The sequence below is a fragment of the Hippocampus guttulatus genome, chromosome 14, assembly GCF_054856545.1.
Source record: "Hippocampus guttulatus isolate MCC_2025c chromosome 14, RoL_Hgut_1.0, whole genome shotgun sequence".
Classification (NCBI taxonomy): domain Eukaryota; kingdom Metazoa; phylum Chordata; class Actinopteri; order Syngnathiformes; family Syngnathidae; genus Hippocampus; species Hippocampus guttulatus.
The window spans coordinates 12,245,022-12,266,072 of NC_141274.1; the positions used below are offsets into that span (position 1 = coordinate 12,245,022).

Genomic DNA, 21,051 nt, shown 5'->3' on the forward strand with positions numbered 1-21,051 from the left:
GTTGTTCTTTCAAACAACGTGTAATCGGAGTATTTCAGACTACGGATGATGGGTAACTCTTTTCATGCGAGTACGTGAGTCGGGGCCTTTACGCCACAGCTTTCCATGAAAGGCAAGACGGCAGCGCAGCAAGGCAGGTTCAACCAGTAAGCGGTACGAGTTATTCCCCTTACGGCAGGTCTCTACTCGTCTGAAGGCTCGCAACAAGTCTGCAGCTTAATAACGATGCTCAACACGGACAAGAGGCTTTGTTCGTCTGTAGGCTGCCTGCACACAACGGTCTTCATAGAAAGATAGCAATAGCAGGATTCATGCGACTCTTTGGGCTTAACAAGCCACTATAGGTGGCAGGTCGCTGTCCAATGGGAGCGCAGATCGCCACACGTGTACATGTGTTGATAGTTCACTTGCAAGATGTACAGTGTGAATATAAATCGCAGCAAACAAACAAACAAAAAGTCAGTTTTTAGTCCTGAACAAACAAGCTGAAGTTTGCCTAATATTGAGGCAAAGAGTCGTTTTCCTCGGTGAAGAATGTGTCATTTTATTGTGGATTGTCGGGCAATTTTGACCGCCGTCATGTACTGTATATCTGTTTGTTTTGTCATACTGCCCCCCCGGTGGCCCACGCGCACACACCAGAAGGAGTAGCACAAATCTATGGATTTGAAGCCAAAAATGAGGGGGGAAAAAGGGTTGTAATTCTTAAAATTGTAATTAATTATGGAATTACTGTATGCTTTTATGAAGTAGAATTTTATTGTGTGATATTTTTCCTATTAAAAACATATTATACATTGGGGGGGGGGGGGGGGGGTTCGGGGGGGGGTTGTATCATATTAATGAAAAACTTTCAGTCAACATAAATTCGTATTAAATAGTAACAAAATAAAATAAAGTAGAAGTAATGAGGGAAAGAAAATGAGTATGTGTATGCAGTGGGCCGCTAATGCAGTGTTTTGAAGTGACAAATCAGGTAATGCGTTGGAAAAGGGACTTGCTCCCCAACATTTAACCAGGCCACAGTTTCGTTTAAGAGCCACAAAGGCTTATTTAATACCTGTGTAAAATGCTTCACAAAGACCTAAAGAGCAGGAAAAAGGAAACAACTATTTGGCTGCCGTCTTTGATAATATGCAATTCTCAACCTGGGCTGTGAAGCATATCAATGCGTTATTGAATCAAAGTAGCTGGAACGAGTCCATAACATTTTCTGTCGATGAATTAGTGTAATCGTGCCATCACACTTCTGATACCGCCAGTCTTTTTAAACACAGAAGAAAAAGGACATTTTCCCGAGGACTTGGCACTTGCGACTTAATTTCCACATCTTTCATGTGCCTGAAATGCACAAGTTGAATGTAGTTCCCTCCGAGTCTGAAGAAAAGCTGTTTTCCATCCTTTTAGCTCTCCTCACTCACTTTCACCTTAATACCTCCACTTCCCTGCATAAACGTGCGATTACAGTGTCATTACAGTACCCATTTTCTGGGACTTAGGTGCAGTGTTCCGGGTCTTTTGCGGGACACATTATGTCATTAAGTCATTATGAGCCGGGATACGGGAAAATAATACCCATTATATGATCGAGCGACGCAGAACACTACTTTCGTCTAAAGTCTCACCTGTGCCATTTTTCCGGTCTATTTGCCTGTCGAATTTGCATGGGGCACTGTTGCAAGATCCTCAATCACATTATCATTGTCCAAAACGAAAAGGTGGGAAAAGAAACAAAACAAAAAAAAATGGACTCACCCCAGAGTTAGGATATGCGGTCCAGCCCAGTTCAGCTGTGGCCACTCGAGTGTCCATCACAGTTTCTGCAGCGAGGAGAGAAAAATAAGGTTGTGGTGAGGAGTTAGCGGAAAAGAAGCATTTCGAAATATCATTCGACTGAGATGAACTGCATTCAGGCCTCAGTGATCACTTGACACGATCATTCATGAACCGAGAACAGACTGATGCCTCACAGCGATTCATCCATCTCGTAGGTTCAAGACCCGCCGTGCAGATTTGACTGAAGATGTGTGACTGGGCTACACACCCGAACGTTGCTTTGAATCTCAATCCTGAATCATGCCTCTAAACTCAGGGATCGGTTTGAGGAAGGCTTTAGTGCAGGGGTGTCAAACTCATTTTTGTCCCGGACCTGATTTTAGTTCCAGTTTGCCTCGGAGGGCCGTTATGACATATAAAGAAGTCAAGAATAACGGTTTATTGACCTATCGTTTAAGTTACTGTAATGAGGGTTTTGTTCACAAGAAAAAGCTTAGAAAATATCTCTTATTTATGAAGCATGAGAATTTAAAATTGTGGTAGACATTTTAGAAGGATGTTGACATGTTTGAGCTGCTTTCGCGGGCCGCATAAAATGATGTGGTGGGCCAGATCTGGCCCCCGGGCCTTGAGTTTGACACCGGTGCTTTAGTGCAAGAAATTTGAAAGGACGAGCTTTAAAACAGCACCGTCAAAGCCATCAAAACCCTTTTGAATGAAGTACAACAAAGATGGCCAGCAATCAGGACTTTTCCCTGGTGATCTTTTGAAGAACAGAAATTCCCAACTGCGTCATGTTCTGAGATCTTCCCGACTTTCTATTTTTGAGTTAAATTGTGCTTGTCTCTGCGCAGGCATTTGAAATCCAAGGCTGTAGATGAATACACCTGAGGTATGTTTTTCGGGCATTGTTATTGTTCGTCTTCAGTGTGTCACAATTACAGGAAGAGACCGACCCCATCCCCAAACAGCCACCAAAAAATAAAAAAAATGTTCACTATGCCTGACAAGAGGACTGACTAAAAGGGTTTCATCTTTTAACGAGAAAGGAAGGATGTATTTTCTGTGAGTCGCAACACACCCCGAGGAGAGAAAATTTAACCGGTGTAAAATTGCACTAAAAGTTATAAACTGTAGCTTCCCTTCCGAATCGCTCCTCTGTGACACATAGTAGATAAATCAGTCTTGCAAGTCACAGGAGACATTTACTGTCTCAGTATTGATTAATGTCTGCTCTTTTGGCAATGTGAGCACCCCCCCCCAAAAAAAAAGAGAGTAATTCACAATCCTCTCTGGATCGTTCACTCACATATTTAAAGTGATGGACATGTTGGCCTTTGTAACGTGATTTATGGAGTCATAATTTAGCTTCGTCTTTTCTGGGGAGCAGCTTCCAATTTTTTAAGTCAACCAGGATATATTTGACTTTTTCTCTTTCCACAACCTACCCCCCTCATGTAATTTGTTGTATTTGGAGACAAATAGGTGAAAGCAATTTCAAGGCAATCATCTGCAGGATGTCAGCGTGTTGCTGACTTGGACGCGATCCATTTAGCACAGCAAACAGTTGGCTAGCACCACCCACACGTGTTGTTGATGAGGGAGATGAATTGCAAGCTGCAGACTCTCAGCCTCTCTTTGAAGGAGACGTTCCAGGCCCTTTAGCGCCCACCTTTTTTACCTTCTTCCACTCCAGGAAGCGTGCCCCCGCAGATGTCGCCTTTTTTTTAAGATACGCCGCACTCAAAGCGATGTGGAAATCATACCAAATGGAGCTTTTGAAGCCTGTCATCCTTACATCAAGTGATCGTGGTTTTGGGGGGTGGCAAAAAAAATAAATAAAAGCAAGTGAAACAGCTATAGCAACCGGCACGCTCCATCGCCACTTACTCGGAGAGGCTGTCTTCAGACATGAAACCAATTAGCCCGAGCTAATTCCGTGACACACAAATACACACACTCGCGCACGTTCACTAACTAAATTCAACTCGGAGAACACTTTTCAGTACGCGTCCTCGGCGACAGCCTTCTTCACGCCGAGCTTCCATCCCCCAATTTCCTTAAGATGAGCATCGCCTTGTCTTGTTTCCACAGCCCCAACGCTGCCATGCCTCGCTGCAGACTTGCTGTCAGCTGGGGAGGTAGGAGCCTCCGAGCGTCATACGGGCCAATGTAGCGCAGGCCTGCCAACCACATTCTCCGGGGAAATCACAAGAGATTTAGTCAAATCAAACGGGCTCTTGCTAAGGCCATCCCCTCCATTTCCTTTTCGAGGCGGGTGGCAGAGGAGGGAAAGCACCGGATGGTGGTTAAAGGTGCAGACAAAGGGGTCAAACGCTCATGGAAACGGTCGATGAACTGTGTCTCGTGACCAAATGTCTGCCTTTGACACCAGAAGGAGAGAAAATGGAGTCTGCTAAGTGGTTATTAGCAATGAGGCGGAGCTCTTACACCTGACGACTGGCCTTTAAAATCTGGACAATGTCCTTCCCTCTGTTAGCGGGAGCGCTTCTCACCTTCTTGTGGGCTTTTAATTATGAGCGGATTTCAAAGTCGGGTATATTTTAAAACCATTCATGAAAAGAGGTCATATCATTTGTGAGACATTGTTGAAACAATAAATCATCTGATGACAGTTACAATCCTATTTACTGTGTTTTATATGAGCCCGTCTATGACGTTCTCCGTTGGCCTGAATACGTGGATGTAATCACAGTTTGTTGACAGTTGATGGGCAATAAAATCGGTCGCTGATTGATTAGTCGCTAAGAATCTGCGTCCCTTGTTTGCAAAGAACCGTTGTTCAATCATGTCTCGAAGCAATTGGATGAAACCATCACGGGCTGGCTGATTGAGTCAATCAGTTCATCCATTTCGCAACATGTCACGTATATTCGGTCGGATGTACGAGGCAGCCAAATTAGCTCACATTCTCACACAAATCATTTCCAAGATGAGTGAAACATAACAAACTGCGACCCCTCACGTTTCAAGGGCAGCACCGGAATCCCGCATTTTGCTGTGTCAGCAAGCCACATTCAATTCAAAACCGCCAGGTGGGGAAAAACAAAAAAGTTCATACAGCGTGAAAAGTATGAATAAAGAAAGCTTAAGGCTGGCTGCACAACCACGGGTCATAAATCTATTGGAAAACAATAGCTTGTAGGTGTCTGACTTGTCATCTTTTGATGGATTTGAGCAGTTGCAAGGCTGCAGCACGTACTGCGGAGATGTTGTGGAATATTAGTTAGTGCAAATCATGTGACGGATGTAGTTTTGCTCGTCAAAAACACCGGGGCCCACGCGCGATCAAGACCGAACCCAGGACCCAATGCATCTAACCTGAGACGGCACAGATATTCCTCATTAGGGACTCTTGATGGATCAATAGCAAATAGCGGTCTCGTTCTACGAGTGCAGCGAAGGGAGGGAGGGAGGTGAGGGGGGGGGGGGTGATAGAGCGAGGGAGACTGCATTAAACATTGATGGGGACCCTGTGGTAGCGATCGATAAGGCAGTGCTCTCTTTGCACAATTACACGTCAGCAAGCAGCCGCGTGATTCATCACATGATTAGACATGGAAAACACTCGGACCTGAAACCAGAGCGGCGGGAGGAGCTGGTCGCACTGGTTGGCACTTTTTGAGCTTCCATGTATGGCTTTATGTTTTGCAAATGTGAACGGTAACGTGGCTGTGTAATTCAAGCCCTCGTGGCCTTGGATGCATGATTGCACGGCTGCCGGTCGATAGAACATATGCTGAAAGCGCCTCTCTGAAGGCTCTTCAGTCAATAAGGCGGACAATTCTCCACAGATTTGCCTTCTCATCCCAAAACACATCTTTTCCATTCATCTATGCTTTACCACGTACCCCCAGAATCATGATCCCACCCCTCCACCGCCTCCCCCGCTTCTCGGCCGTCAAGGATGTTGGCACACTTTGCAATTCAATGAGACAATCATGTCCAGCTGCTGAACGCTAAGCTTAGAGGACCCTCACTTTGTGATTGGCGCAACAAACTGAAATAAGGTCTTTGGGGCCTTGAGGACAGACATTTCAGAAGGGATGTATCCTTTCTTAGATGTGGAGTCAAGATGGGACAATAAAGATGGGGGGAGAGAGAGAGAGAGAGAGAAAATGGTGAAATATAAAGGGAGAATTCAGCAGGCCTGAAATGAGCACTTAACGGTGATGAAGCTCCGTGGAGGCTTAGTGTGCTGAGCCTGGCATCTTAATACTAGGCTAAAACAAAGTGGCCAACATGCATGACTGAAAGCTGCTGCATCTCCCAAAACTAATCAGCCGACCACTCAAGGGGATTTTCTAAATTGAAAAAAAAAAGGGTGGGGAGAGCATTTCTGGCAGCACTTGGCAAACAAATTATTACAATTAAAAAGGCAATTTAGGCAAATCAATTCATTTGACCAATTATTTGCTGATTAATTGTGTCCCAACATGATCAGCAAAATAGAGTGCGGTACTTTCTTAGTACATTCAGTCTCAAACAGTTTATGGTCTAAAGAAGAAGCACAGGACAACAAAAAACCCCATCCAAAACCCGAGAGATGCTCTCGTCTCTGAATCAAAACTTTGAAAAACACCATGATCAATTTGATATACACTGGCACATTAAAGCACCTTAAAGGATCAATATCGGACAAAAATCAACTTTTTGGAACTCTTAGCCATGCTAAAATGCTAATTAATCGCCAAAACCAGCCCCAAAGTGTTGTTTTAGGCCATTAGCATTGCTGCTAATTTCTGCTCTGGAAACACTAGCCGCGCCCAATCCAAGAAAACAAATGGGTTCGCGAAGTAGAAAATTCAGGCGCTACCGAGTACCGCCCGTGCAGACTGAACACAATGTCCACTTTCTCCGAGCAGTCAGCGGGAAGCCCAACCAGCGTATCCGGGAAAGAGGCACGAAAGACAGCTGTCATGATCCGTATTCGGCAGCAGGTGGCACGCGTTCACTTTTGCCGCCTGCACACCTGCTGCCTATTTGCCACAGATTGCACCTGCTATATCTAGGCGCTCCGACAGTCAAATCACTGCCGGAGTATTGCATGCCGTGCCACTGCTATTGCCTATGATTACCCATATTGTTCGACACCATTCGCGGTTGGTTATATTATCGTCGTCCCACGGGAAACATTTTCTTAGCGTACGTAAATCAGTACTCGTTTAACATATTTTTCCTTGCCGTCGTTTTGCAAGCGTTTTCTGTTGTCGTATTTCCTTATTTCCTGGTGCTCGTTTTTACCAGCGCCTTCTGTTGTCGCGTTCCTTATTTCCTGGCTATCGTTCTGAGACCAGCGTTTTCTGTTGTTTTATTAGGCGGGATTTTTGTTTATAATAAATATTATTGTTTTACAAAGTCCTTGTCGGTGTCTGCTATTTCGGGGATCCGCTTGTTTTCGTTTTCTCCGTTACGTACGAAGCAGTTCCCTTTTCCTGCTTCGTGCGTAACGTGACAACAGCTACCTCGCCCGAGACGCCGGCCTACCCGGCGACGGACCATTCAACAGCTGTTTCTCTAGTTGTCATTTCTTAGAGGCCAGCCTGGTGAACCTTAACCATTACAAAAACGGATTGCCTGTGAGATTAAACCTTAAAATTGGCGCAATTACTGGAGAAGCCAGAGCTGTAAATCTGTCAAACCGCTAGCTAAATTGTGACATAGTATTAGCATTAGTGCATTAACGTTAGCGTCGTGGTCAAGCACTATATGTCATACGTATATTGTTGTATTAAAAAATAAATAAAAAAGGAAAAACTAATTGGGTTATTTTTAACCCAAAACTTTGAAGGGCATATCTAACATAATTGTATTGCTTGACTAGAAGTGCAGCGTCCATATTGAGCCGTCTTTCCAAATATAGTTCCTTGTTTTATTAAGGTATCATGTTTCAGAGCTGGTTCATGGTGAATAAAAGAGGTGATAGTTCTCATTTCTGAGCGAGTGTTCGACAGAATCCCTGCAAGACTTATTTCATTTATTGCTAACGCTGAGGCTGTGTCACTCATCCTGAAGCCTTTAAATAGAAGATTCAGGACAAGCAACAGAAATACATCAGAGAAATATGTTACTTTCACGTCTCCCTGAAGACGACGATGACAATGTGGCTGATTTGAAAATTGAACAGAAAGTAATCTGCCATCCTCCGAGACAACAAGTGATGGCACACGGACGCACGTATTGTAACTGCTTGGGGCTCGCTGGCTCCGGTGGTGTGAAAAATGATCCTTTGAACAGGTAGAAGGGCCACAGACATAAAGAGAAAAGCAAAAAAAGGAAGAAAGACGAGAAGCGAGGAGGTGCCGAGAGATCGGTGGCAGATGTTATGAAAATTAATATACATGCAAGATCGGCAGAGACTGATGAAATTAGTAAATAATTTCATCATACAAAGGTGACATTCTTCCAGTGGATCAACACACGTTTAAAACCTTGCAACACTATTCCCTACATGTGTGTAATTGAGTTTCGTGTGGGATGCGCGCAAGACTCAACACGTGGCCACAGATGTATGCATAAACAATGTCCTGAAGGATAATAAACATTTATGTGACCAAAATATCAATTTTGCGAAATATTGCGTTGTCACGAAACAATGTTGACCGACCATCAGAAATCAATGCCGTATTGAAACAGCCAATAAATACGTTTTATTATATCACGTCTTTATTGGTCAGCTGCATGATTATTTCGCCATTGTGTTATGACAGAGTTATGGCTCCGAATGGGGGAAAAAAAAAATTGAGCTGATGGTCTGTCACCTTGACATCAAGTGATCGTCGTTTTTGCGCTGACAACCTCAGATAATGTTTTGAGCTGGTGATGGCTAATTTGATAATATTAGCGTATACAAAAGTGAAATATGGTTGAGTACATTTTTATGAAACTCGGAATGAACGATTTTATGTGCAAGTGAAACATCAGTTAAAAAGACGCCATGGCATAACATGGACGATTTTCTTCCAATACAGCAAACCGCCACCCTGTGATCAGCTAGCTTAGCACAGTTCTCCGGTGCTGCCGTCCACTCTATTTCGCGTCACGGACCGCCATTCGCACAAGGTCGTATTTGGACAAACAGTCAAAGCCGCGACACAACGACATGGAGATAATGGTCTCGCCGGCGGCACACGTTCAACCGCTGTCCCCCGCGAATGTAGCCGTTAGCAGGGAGACAGCCGAGTGAAGCCATCCACCGCAACGGTTGTTGTGGATATCGGCGTCTTACTTTTAATTCGAAGTTGGCCCTTAGAAGCTATCATTATCACGGCTGACTTGACTTTAAATACAGGCTGGGCTGCCTGACCTATTCTTTGGGCGCAAAAGCGCGGTGACAAACTTGAACTGGAGCGCTGTTGAATTTCCAGTCCTCACGCGGAAGCACGCCTGGTCATTATGATATTACCTTAAAATGTGATCATATTGTATCAGGAGTTAATCTTTCATTCCCATGCCTAGCTGAAGCACTGTCGAGAATGATGTGTTCGCTTGTATGACTCAAGTCAGCTGTTTGATTCACCTGACATTTGTGTTACATAGGCAGCACTGATAACAAGCTCGTCTGATTCCTTTTGGAGCGGTCAATCACTCGTGCAGCTATTGAAAACCACCAAAACAGGACACAAGCACGACAGCGCCTCATCTGCGCGTCTTTCTTTTTCGTCCCTGGCCTGGTCAAGGGAGACGGTAGGGCACATCATTTGCATTAATTAACATTACATTAGTAGAAGGAGTGATCTTTGGAAAGCAGGCTGCCGGAGAGTGTCATTTTTAATTCATCGTATCCACAACGCCCACCCCTCTGGCGTTCCCTTTACCTTAACCCTCTCCTTCTCCCTCCCTCCCTCGCTCTTTCATTCATCCAACCTTCTCTCCTCTTAATCCCGGTGTCACTTTTCTCCTTTTCAATGCATGCTGTTTTTAGTTTTCAGGCTTCCATTAATTTTTCTTATCTAATTTTTTATCTGCCATCAATACTGGTTAAATGCTAACCGGAAAAGAACAAATTCAAAAACGGCAAAATCCAAAACTATGATTGCCTTCTGTGTAATGTTTGGCATGTGAAGTCAGCAGTTAGAAAATGCTGCGCCTTTTTGCAGGACGATGTTGTTTATTTCCCTTCCCCCTTGCTATAGAACAGAACATATACACAGCATGCGAGTGTTCACATATGGCCATACACATTGTCTGAAACGTGGCACACGTACTGTTTTTGCAAGCAGCTCAAGGCTTGCGCTGCGCTCGAGTGCTAACAAACACGCAATATCCTGCTGGGCAAATGTTAAACGAAACATCGTTGTGAGTACTCGTAGAAATAAGAGCAGTTTTTATGCGGAGATTCAAGTCGCATGCATAATATTACAAGTGAACCAGTTGTGAGTTCATCACCACTGTCCATGCTTAGTCACTTCCTGCCTATTTACGGTAAGTGTCGTCCTGATCATGTGATCAAAATTCGGGGGCCAGTCACATCATTTTCAGCTTTAGGGTTTTTTATTTTTTTGACAGTGCAAATTGCAACTGTCTTTACCCAACTAGTAAAGTCAGTACCGAGTCCTGGTTCAACCAAAGTCTCTTTGCTCAGTGCTTGTTCCTGTTCAGGGTGGTGGTCCCAAACTTAACGCTTGCTGAAATGTATAGCTGTATGTATCATCTGAATCAAATTAAAAATCATTCAACCTATTTCAGTGCAAGAGCAAAAGCTATATAAAACAGCTGATGACTCCAATATTAAACCTCGCAGTAAGGAGAGGAGACTCCGCCTTGGCAAACAGCAGCTGAAAAAAAAAAAATGTTGCTGGCTTCCTCCAATCATCACAATTGTCATTACTTCTTGGCCCGTCTGTCTGCTTTCAAGAAACCTGGCAATTTGCTGCTCCAAAATGAGGCAATTACAACTCTTAATAAGGGCGCTCACCTCACAAAATGACTTTTAGTGAGAGGGAGACTCCTCTCGCTACGTCTCGCAGGTTGGGGGGCAGGGAAGGGGGGGGGGGGGAGACAACATTTTGGCTGCATTCCCAGTCAGCCAACCACACCCACCTCGTCCCATTGCAACTGCTGTGCGCACCCACTCACAGAAACGTGATCGCTTTAATGACGCCAAGAAACAAACTCCCCCGTCGATGCCTACAAGTGCGCGTATTGATGTGAAACATAAGGACTTGATTACTATTACTTGAGAGCAGAATGCCTGTGTCAAAAAGGACTCTCCTGCTTCCACCAAACTGGGGAAACGCAACACGATGCTCCAAGGACCATCGTTGAAGTGGCGTTGGGATTTTGCCTTTCCCAAAAGCAATATAATCTCCAGAAGGGAAGTCAATCGACTGCAGCTTTTTCTTTTTTTTCTCAATTCCTACCATCTAAACCTTGGCCCATCAACACGTCTTTGACCTGGAGACACGAGTGAGGGACATCAATGAACCTTGTTGAAGTCGCACGAGGGATTGTGTGAAGTTGACATTTAGCAGTATAAACTATAGTCTAATGGGCTATCTGGGGTGAATTAAGTCCTCATTGCTTTTTTTTCTTTTTTTTTTTTAAGGAGCAAGAAATAGTGCTGACTGCTCAAAATGCTGTCACTCAATAATAATCCCCTGCAGCCACCCGCTCTAATTAGGCCAGTGTGGTTAGCCGTGAACACTTTTTTTTCAGTGCCTCTCTGTCCAGATTGTTATATCTGAGGAAAAAAGTCCCACCAAGTAGTTTGCTCAATGTTTGTATCGCAAGTTACCTTCATCGCATTTAGCAGAGAAAGCAGATACAAGGATGGGAAATATATTGAGCCGTCACAACTGAAACATCCCGAAATAAGTGGCATCTGTGTCGATGACAGCATGGAGAGAACAAAATTATATTCTGAACAAAATGCATGTAGATATATATGATGTGCAAGTGCGGTACCATATTCATTCAAAACTACAAAACAAAAAGTTCCTTCACTCTCTTAAACTGCAATTTCAGCATTTTCTATCGTCACGGGAAAGGTTAGCGACCAAAGATGCTGATCTTTCAATTCCGTCAAAAGTTGGAATATGACAAACTCAACTTCGGACTATGTACTGTATATGAGCTAAATTATAAGAGTGCTATTTTTCAAACTGAATGAATATGCCACAGCTCGAACTTGCACTCAAAATCATTTTTTCTCATTTGTAGGGGCCAGTAAGGATACCGGTTAAAACCTAATGCAATAAAACCTGTTATCATTGGTTGTTTATCTACATTGTGTCGACGGAACACAATGCCAGCAAGCTGTCTTCAAAACACAGATTTACTTTGTGCAACGGCGTCATGTCAGAAATCACTTGAGAGACGCTTTTGGATCGTAGCAGCACCCGATGTTAACTGAAACTGTCTAACCTCACACGCGACCTCCACTCCTTTTCTCCTACCTCGACGCACGACGACGCATTCTGTTCTTCAGAGGCACTGGCAATATTCATGAACTCAAGAACAAAAAACAAAAAAAAAGCATCTCACTCAAAAGCAGACACGAGCAGCACGCAAGCGGGGAAAAAAAAATAAAAGCTGCGTAAAAGCATGAAAGAAAGTGCTGAAATGCAGACACTCACACGAGCGTGCGGATAGAATCTATAAATGCCCACGCACGGCACCCTCTTTCAAGCCCAGCTGCTACGACGTGCAAGTCCATCTGCGGGGAGGGTGACTCTGAACCTGAACAGGTTTTTTGTCCAAGCCATGTGACCATCGAAATGAAAATGAACATGACTTGCTCTTTAATCTCTATCGTACATTTTTCTCGACAATTACTTCATACAGCTGGGGCAAGACTGCCTCACAGCTCTGGGATTTGGGATTTGAATCTCCCTTCTGGTCTTCCAGTATGGAATTTGTGCGGGTTTTCTCCACGTAATCCAGCTTCCTCCATCCCTCCCAGGGCCTTATTTCAGATAAGGACTATAGAAAAAAAAAAAAAAAAAAAGGACGGATTGGACTGAGTCACCGATTTTGCCTGAAGTTGGTGCTGTCGGCAGCGTGGGTTCAGCTCCAAAGATGTCAATGTGAGAGATAATGGGCGTCTGTCATTAAATAGGACGTGGAATTGACTGCCCCATCCAGTCCAGGGCGCAGCTTGCTTTGCACCCAAAGTCAGATGAAATAGGCTGTAGCTCATCCGCACCCATAATGAGAATACGCACACAGTAAAATGGATGGATGGATTCAACAGCTGATTTTCTCCCAGAAACGCGCAGCAGCAATAAACCAATCGAAAGTAGTTTAGTCGGCGCAAATATCAGCAAGCTGCAGCAATTCTCATTAACACGATGTTGTTCGTCAAGTCTGAAACCCAGACAGGAGAGCTTTCAAGGTGCACTCCCTTTATCTTATCCATGCTTGGAAAAGAACAACCTTCATCCCCCTTTGGAACCACAGGAGGCAAATTTCAATAAAAGTCAAATTATCGCCCTCGCCCATGAGGACCGGGCAAAGGCTTTCAATCTGAATCGATGGCACATAGAAGATGGTTTAACAGTCATATGAAGGTGTGAAGAAATCAACCGTCAGTCTCCGCCGTGAGAGGCCTCAGCCATTTGGAGACTGTTACGAGCGTTATTCAATTTAGCTGTGATGTCCCTTGACCATTGCAGTGAGAGCCATCCAGGTAATTGATGCCTAAGTTTGGTCTTCCCCAAACCACATGCTCTTTACTACTGGGACAGCGCTCGGAAAGGCTCAAGTGAAGGCGTGATGTCATCTCGCTCATGTAAGCGCGAGTGAGATGTTCTGCCGGGCTCTTGCTCGTGTAGCTTTGCCAAATGCGTCCACATGGCTTCATCGGTTTCACAAAAGGGAGCAGAAGAAATGGAATACAGTGGAACCTCTACTTACGAAGTTAATATGTTCTGGAAGAAATGTCTTCACTAGAAAATTTTGTAAGTAGAGACGTGTTTTCCACGTAAATGCCCTAATCCGTTCCAAGCCCCCCAAAATTCAAACATAACTGTTTTATGAAGCATAAAAATGCATCAAAATATGTAACAAATGCATGTGACAATTACATTATTGCACAATAAATGGGAGTTCTGCATAACGTAAAAAAAAACAAAGAATAAAGAATAAGAATGATGGCCATTTAACTTTTAACTGCGTCCTCATCGTTTTTTGCCCTCTTTAGTCGATGTTCTCTCTCAGACGTGGTTTTTGCCTCGCATTTTATAAAGAAGTGATCCAAGAACATTTGCTTTTGTCGGCTTTTAACAATCCTTCGATAATGTCCAAGGCAAACGTCATCATAGTGAGCTATCACCCGACTGGTGAACACCTTTTCTGGGTCATCCACATTTACGTCAAACTATCGGAACGCCTCATGGCCCGAGGGGCGAATGACGAGGACGCTGCTTAAACACATATCTACACACATAGACACATTTGATCGATTGAAAACTTCGGATGAAGAGACGTTCGTAAGTCGAGGTACCACCGTACATCCCAACGGACGGGAGAAAACATTGTCGGGACGACCACCGAGACGCAAGTCATCTACGATCGTAGTCAGCCTTTTCTCGATCAGTCATCTGAAAACGTCACTGGCCTTTCACTGTCTGCTAGAAAATGCAGTTCTCGACTCTTCATTAAAGGCAAACATTAAATCTACTGTCTCGTGGCATTTACTTACATGCTTGGAGAAGTCTATATTTTTTGCAGGGAGGCTTTGTTTTTCCTTCAGGGCTTTGCGTGAGTATGTATGATGCAGCGAGGGAAAAGAGGTAAAAAATGAGTCCTCCGACTTGCATCTTGTGGCGTGAGGTTGTTTTCTGAGAAGCATCCATAGATTAAAAGCAAGGGAATGAAGTTGGGGAAAAAGAACTTTTACCTTCGGGAAAAGAAGGTGAGCAAAAGGCCTTTGTGAGTGTATTTGTTACTCTGCAATGGAAAACAGTGAATGATTTCCAGGGAATTGCAAACAAAGGCTGATTCTTTCAGCTCCATTGAAAGTTTTGCGTCTGAATTACCTCCATTTGATGTTCTCGTCTAATTTCAAAAAATTACCTGCCGGCAATTTGCTTTTGTTCCGGCATTTAATGAGTCCTTCAGTGTCTACTGTCACTCATCTTGCCATTCGCCGCTTTGAATGCAAGGCCATTGCTCGGTGCGGCACAGAACTCTTCTGGGATGGTGAAATGTCAATTCACAATATACATGCCGTCCGTTTTGCCACCGTGATCATGTGGGTAGTTTCGATCTCGTGCCGCACGCCCACCCAAGCACACGCACTTAACAGTTGCCTTGTGGCCAAAGCCTTTGGCGCAATAGGTCACAGTGGTCCAGTGACACGAGCAGGAGGGCACAAACATCACCATCGGTTTCCCATCCTGTCAAAAACAGCCCTGCCTGTTTTTTGTAACATCCAATGCTTTTGCGACGTGATGCGGGTGCATCAACGGGCGAACGTCTGCATGAAGGCAGGGTCGCGCTCCCTGTTAAAAATCTTCCTGCAAGCGGCAAGAAGTGGAAAACTGCCATGCATGGCTTTTACCCCCCAGCCCTGCCACTTGAGGTGACTTGTTGATGGCGTGTGAGGTGTCCTTTCCGGAGACAAGGTGGCACGCTCGACAAAGTCACAGCCTCGGAGCCGAGACGAGGAGCCTCGTTAGGCAAGTGCCAGCGATTTGCTTTTAAAACGCTCCTGCACTCCGACTCGACATTTTCTTCCGCACATGCAAACACGAGCATCTGTAAAAGCCGCTCCGGGCTGTTAAATAATTTCTCCATTTGGTGTCAGTGGGTTAGAAGGAAGTAGGTGTCTGTCCAGGGCGAGTGTGTGGGAGTGCACGTTTCCAGAGGGGGTGTAAATAGCTCTGGCTGAGAGACAAGTGGTGTGCAGGTGTTTGGACAGAACACCACTTCGTGTTGCAGATGAAATATGAAATGGCAGCAGGGATGAAATTCAATTTTGGAGATTGGAGGGGCGGGATGGCGCAATCTTGCTAGGGTGGTGTCTGAGTGACAGAGGGCTAAAACAAACATCGTAAAATAAACAAGGACAACAGAGTAAGTTTGTTTTTTTCTTTTAAGCACTTACGTGGATGTTGCACTTCAGGTTCTCTCCTCTATCAACAACATCAAAAGAGTCCGTATTTGGCAGTTTGCTCCTACTCAGTTGTTAGTGTTGCTGCTATCATTTCCCTTGGTGAAGCTCGACAATCTAGAAAAATCAATCATCAAGCCCCTCGTTACGCACACTGGGTGATAAGGCCTTTGGAAATTGAAGTGCTTATTGATGCAATGTTTACTGTTGTATTTTGTCGTGGGTCAGAACTGTGCTGTGACACAGAATCATTTTCGAGCTTGTCATGTCGGGTGTCGACTTTGATTAACAGGCCCCTTGGACCATCTAGCGTTGTATAGTTACCTGCGTAAGCATTTTTATATTTTACTAGGCGCTATATTTCAACAATTGTGAAGACGACTTGGCTAATCGGCCGCCTTGTTGTCAGTGTATTGTAAAAGCGTTGCAGGCCAAAATGAAAAGCGAGACTGCTGCAGAGTCGAAAAGAGGCATTAGCGCACGGCTTCAGACTACTCTCAACTGCTAACATATTGGCATCTAAAACTTGAAACAGTGCAAGTAAATCAGACGGCTGAGAAAAGTGTCATCGATCACCCAATCACTAAATTGTGCTGTTAAAGCTGCTAGCCGTTTCAATCTTAGGTTAGCTTAGCCTTTTCTCTCGTCATATCTTGATGAGTATGACACTTGTCAGAAATGTAGCTTATTCGCCGCCACGCGGATGATGATTATTGATTTAGAAGCAACTCCACAGCCTGTTTAGGCGTACTTGTAGCCAGCCAAGCTGCTGCTAGCTAGCTGCTTAAGTAGCACAGAGTATCCCTTGACCTCTGACTATACTGTCGGTGATGTGCTCAAGTCCAGTAAAGCTTATTGGGACCGTCTCCATGGTTCTGTTTCTTCCTTTGAACAGTTGTCTCGGCATTGGATTCTTACATTTCAAATTTGGGTTTCAGTTAGCATCGGGGTGAGCTGAAAAACCCTGCCTATGAGGATCCTGGCTAAAGCTTGTTGTCCCCCACTCAGCCCCATCTGTGACTTAATTTTTATTTTGATAGCCTGACTTCATTAAAAGCACCTACCATGTGTTTCACTCCGATGATGGAGTTAACACACGGGACAGCTGGGAGACAAAACCTTTCGTAGTTTTTAGGCGGTGACTCAGAAATATATTCCCGTATCTACATGTTTTGTTTTGAAAGCTTGGAAAACAAGTTAAAATCAATTTGATTAACTAGCTTGTTTTTTAGTTTGTATAAGCTGTGACGTGTGGCTTTAAGAAGAACGCTAACTCCTCATGCTGTATATAGAGCACATAATATCTTTAGTCATTAACTCAACCCCATATTTTACATAGCGCACAGTACAGCATGACTGTCGCGAGAGCAGCTTTAAGATGTTGCGGTTAAGTGCTTTCGTACGCATTGAGCAAGCATGACTCTCTTGTTTTATGACGTGTTTGTTATCTGCCGTTGTGCCGTTATTAAAGTGGATGGCGCTTGGAATAACTCCCAGACACTGCTGCACCCATTTCCTGGTCCCCTGTGGCACAGTTAGCCCAGGTGTCGCATGACGGCTCGCTCCTCATAATGAGCCCGACAGACCAAAACAAATACAGGTACACGGCAGAGATGCGTGAAGAAAGAGATAAGGGACCAAGGCGCACAAGGATGCATGGCTATACAGTGAGTGTGGTGGCATGCTGGTCAACGATGAAAGGTCATATTATGGATTTGTTCACCTTTGCATCCGTATAACGATAGCCAACAGTTCTGGTGTGACTACTTGAATAAATAATAAAAGGGGATAACCAATGGAGAGATGTCACACAGCGTTTTTTTCCATTCATATTCCTGCGTCCTTTCTCCCAATCTTTCTAGCCACGTGTGGTGCAAGGTAAGGCTAATGATGAACAGAACCGCAGCATGGGCCTGGTCAAAGGTGCCTTTTTTTTTCTTTCAATGAGGTTAAAATCAGCATGGTACATGACAAACTTGATTTTCACCTTCAATTGCAGTGGTTATGGTTTTTAGTTTCTCCTGCCAGGTATTTTTCAACTTGCATGTTTTTTCCACATTTACATACTGTATATTAAATGTGTGCAGAGGGGTTTTTTTTTCTGTCCAGGGTCATCCTATTAACCCCCTTCAAGGGCAAAGCCCGAGCCTAGTTTGAGTCGAGAGTCGACTCGTGGGTGTGCTGGAGCCTATGCTAGCTGACCTCGGGCAGTAGGCGGGGGACAACCTGAAGTGATTGCCAGCCAATCGCAGGGCACACATAGACAAAGAACCATTCGCGCTCGCACTCACACCTGGGGACAATTTTGCGTGTTTGAGTGCCATGCAGGTTTTTGGAATGTGGCAGGAAACCGGAGTACCCGGAGAAAACCCACACAGGCACGGGGAGAATGTGCAAACCCCACACAGGAAGGGCGTTGCATGAATCGAATCCTGCAGGTGAATGAAGAGAGTTTTTTTTGGTGGGTTTGGTGTTTAGAATGTTACAGAACGCAATATTCTGCAGGTCCTGAAAGATCAGTCAAATGTTCTAAAACGGCTGGTAACATGCTTTGAAAACGTCTGTAACTGAATGAGTTCAAATCATCAAATATGCAACAGCAGGCATCTGAATGTGTAAACAATGAGTCATTCCGGAAAAAACGACACCTGCCAAACTCAGATGCTGAGCAACACAATACTAAAACTGCACGACCCGTGTGAGTCCTAGTAACTTCAATCCGGGATAAAAACTAGTTTGAACTTTTCCACAGTTTGTATACAATGACACAAAACCACACAAGCCACTTAATTTGACCTCCGGCATGACACCGGCAAGTGCACGCAAGACAATTCCGTTTCCATCCATTACCACTGCCAACCTGGACAGTGAGCGACACAGCGTCTTGTAGCACCGTGACTGAAGTTTGACAAAACAAAGCGTTAATAGCGCTCCCTGTCACGGACCAGTACACTTGTTGACCTGTCAGTTGCATAGGTGAGGTAAACACATTTTAGCATATTACCCATAAGTTGGCGTGACAGCGAGGAGATGAAGACGCGCACGCCCACTGCGAGACAGGAAACCATGAAGTAGAGTGGCACATGGACGGCTGTACAAAAGGTGTTTTGGCAGGTGTGCACACAGACACATCAAACATTTATTAGCAAATAAGAGTTGCACGCAAAAAAAGGGTGAGCCGCGCATACGCGGGCAGGTTGATGACAGACGAGGCATCACAACAAATGCCTCACCGAGCTAATTGAATGTGATGATCCAGCAGCAGCACGCCTTGAAGCTTCTCATTTATCACCACAAGGACAATCAAGAAAAATACACATCGTGGTTGTTTTTTACTGTGCTTTGTTCTTTGTTTTACACACAGCAGGAGGATACTGTGCGCAAACAAAAATCACTCACCACTGACGCACAGCTTCAAATATGAAAATCTAGATAATCTGAGGCAACGCAACTGCTTCATAATTGTTTTTTTTGTTTTTGTTTTTGGTTTGTTTTTTTTGCTATTTGTACACCTGCTGTTCCCGGAGTCAAACAGAACATTCTGGATAAAACAGTCCCTTGCCTGCCTGTGAAAATATAAACAATACTCACAGGATTTTCTTTTTTTTTGCACATTAGCGGTGCTGTTAGTGTTTAATCAGTGGGCATTTTGCCTCAAAATTGGTGGTGGGAATTTGAGGGGAATGGAGGAGAGGCAGTGTGGGAGGGTGCGATGGTGTAACTGGGGCTAAGCCAGTAGAGATGTTTGAACACAAAACAGACAGGTGGCACAGTGGTAGGGAGACAAGTTTAAATACTCTCTCCTCAGGGGGTCACCAAACCAAGTTGACCTTCTCCAGCTGAGTCCATTGTTGAAACACATAACTATACACAAACGCTAACACTGAAGGGGTGGTTGTTTCTAAATAAGCGGGCTGCTGGATCCTTGTGTTTGCATTCCTCGCCTGTCACATAGCAGCTATACATGTAGGGGTCTGTTAAAAAAAAAAAAAAAATAGCAGTGCGCTGACAGCACAATTGATTCGGCAAACAAAAGCAGATAGCATGACGTATTTACACTAGCTGAAATTATTTGCTTATATCTCGGAAATGGCGCGGAGCAACCTTTATCTCGTGCGATTCTTCCCGGAAGATAATAGATTGCGAACAAAAAAACTCTTTGCCGTTGGTTGGCCCCGTCGTTACATTCTATTACCATCAAACCCACACTTACACGAGCCAAGCTATCTGTCACACACGCGCACTCACACACACACGCACACACTTCTGTCAACACTCTCCGAGGCAGTAGTGTTTAATTCCTCCCAGCCTATTCTCAGTCACACATGGCCATGGAGGCAGTCGGCGGCGGAGCCTCGCCGCTAGATTAACCTTTGCTCTTGCCACAGATCTGTTTTTCCGCGAGGCCGGCGCTGGGATGAAGGGGGGCCTCGGCTGGCAGATAGTAAGTCATTGTCAGAACACTGTCAGCGACCAGCCCGGCATTAGTGGCTTTTTGAAGAGAGCCACTGTTGACGTGGGCAGGTTGCCAAGAGAGAAGGAAAACAGGCCCGTCGCACCTCGGAGGCACTTAACCTGACCTCTTCTCCCCAGGATGTGGACACAGGGTGGAGGTTTGTGAGCGCCTGCCACCCCCCCCCCTTCCCTCGATGCTGCTGCCCCCCATCCCTCCCTCATGTGCACATGCCGCAAAGAGGTGATGAATCCCAATGAAGGAGAAAGAAAAACATCATTGAATCGTCCCATTTTGTGCGGTTTCCCGTCGGCGCACAATGTGCAATTCTGTTTTCCTTTCCCAAGCCCCGCCCCTTCCACCATCTATGTTACGCTCACCAGAGGAAAAAGTTTACTTGTCAAACCAGATGTAATGAGCATGTTCGGGGGGGGGGGGGGGGGGGGGGGGGGAAGCCACTAGCACTCAAGAGGCTCAGTTAAAACACGTACAAGCACCTACGCTTCTTTGGGAATTGCATGCAAGGACAAACCTCTACGTCAACTATTGATGGGAGAACAGGGGAAATTAACCTGCCCAAAAATAAATGAGAAGGACAGAACAATCTTTTTGTGAATGTTTCCAACTCCTGTTTCAAAAAGTGATTGACACTCATGTCACTGTGAGATTGAGTATGAATCAATGAGGTCAAAGATACTGAAAAACAGAAAACCGATCCAAGAAAACAGCTGAAACTAAAATTGAA

The 21,051-nt window shown here is 44.7% G+C and overlaps 1 protein-coding gene across 3 annotated transcripts in view; it reads right to left on the minus strand.

Moving 5' to 3' along the window:
• Positions 1-21,051, minus strand: part of ephb1 (EPH receptor B1) — a 132,551-nt gene that overhangs the window by 89,039 nt on the left and 22,461 nt on the right. For all 3 annotated transcript variants that reach the window (XM_086128719.1, XM_086128718.1, XM_086128720.1), the window contains exon 2: positions 1,756-1,820. In XM_086128719.1, coding sequence (XP_085984845.1) covers positions 1,756-1,820 — 65 coding nt within the window. The remainder of the gene's footprint in view (positions 1-1,755; positions 1,821-21,051) is intronic.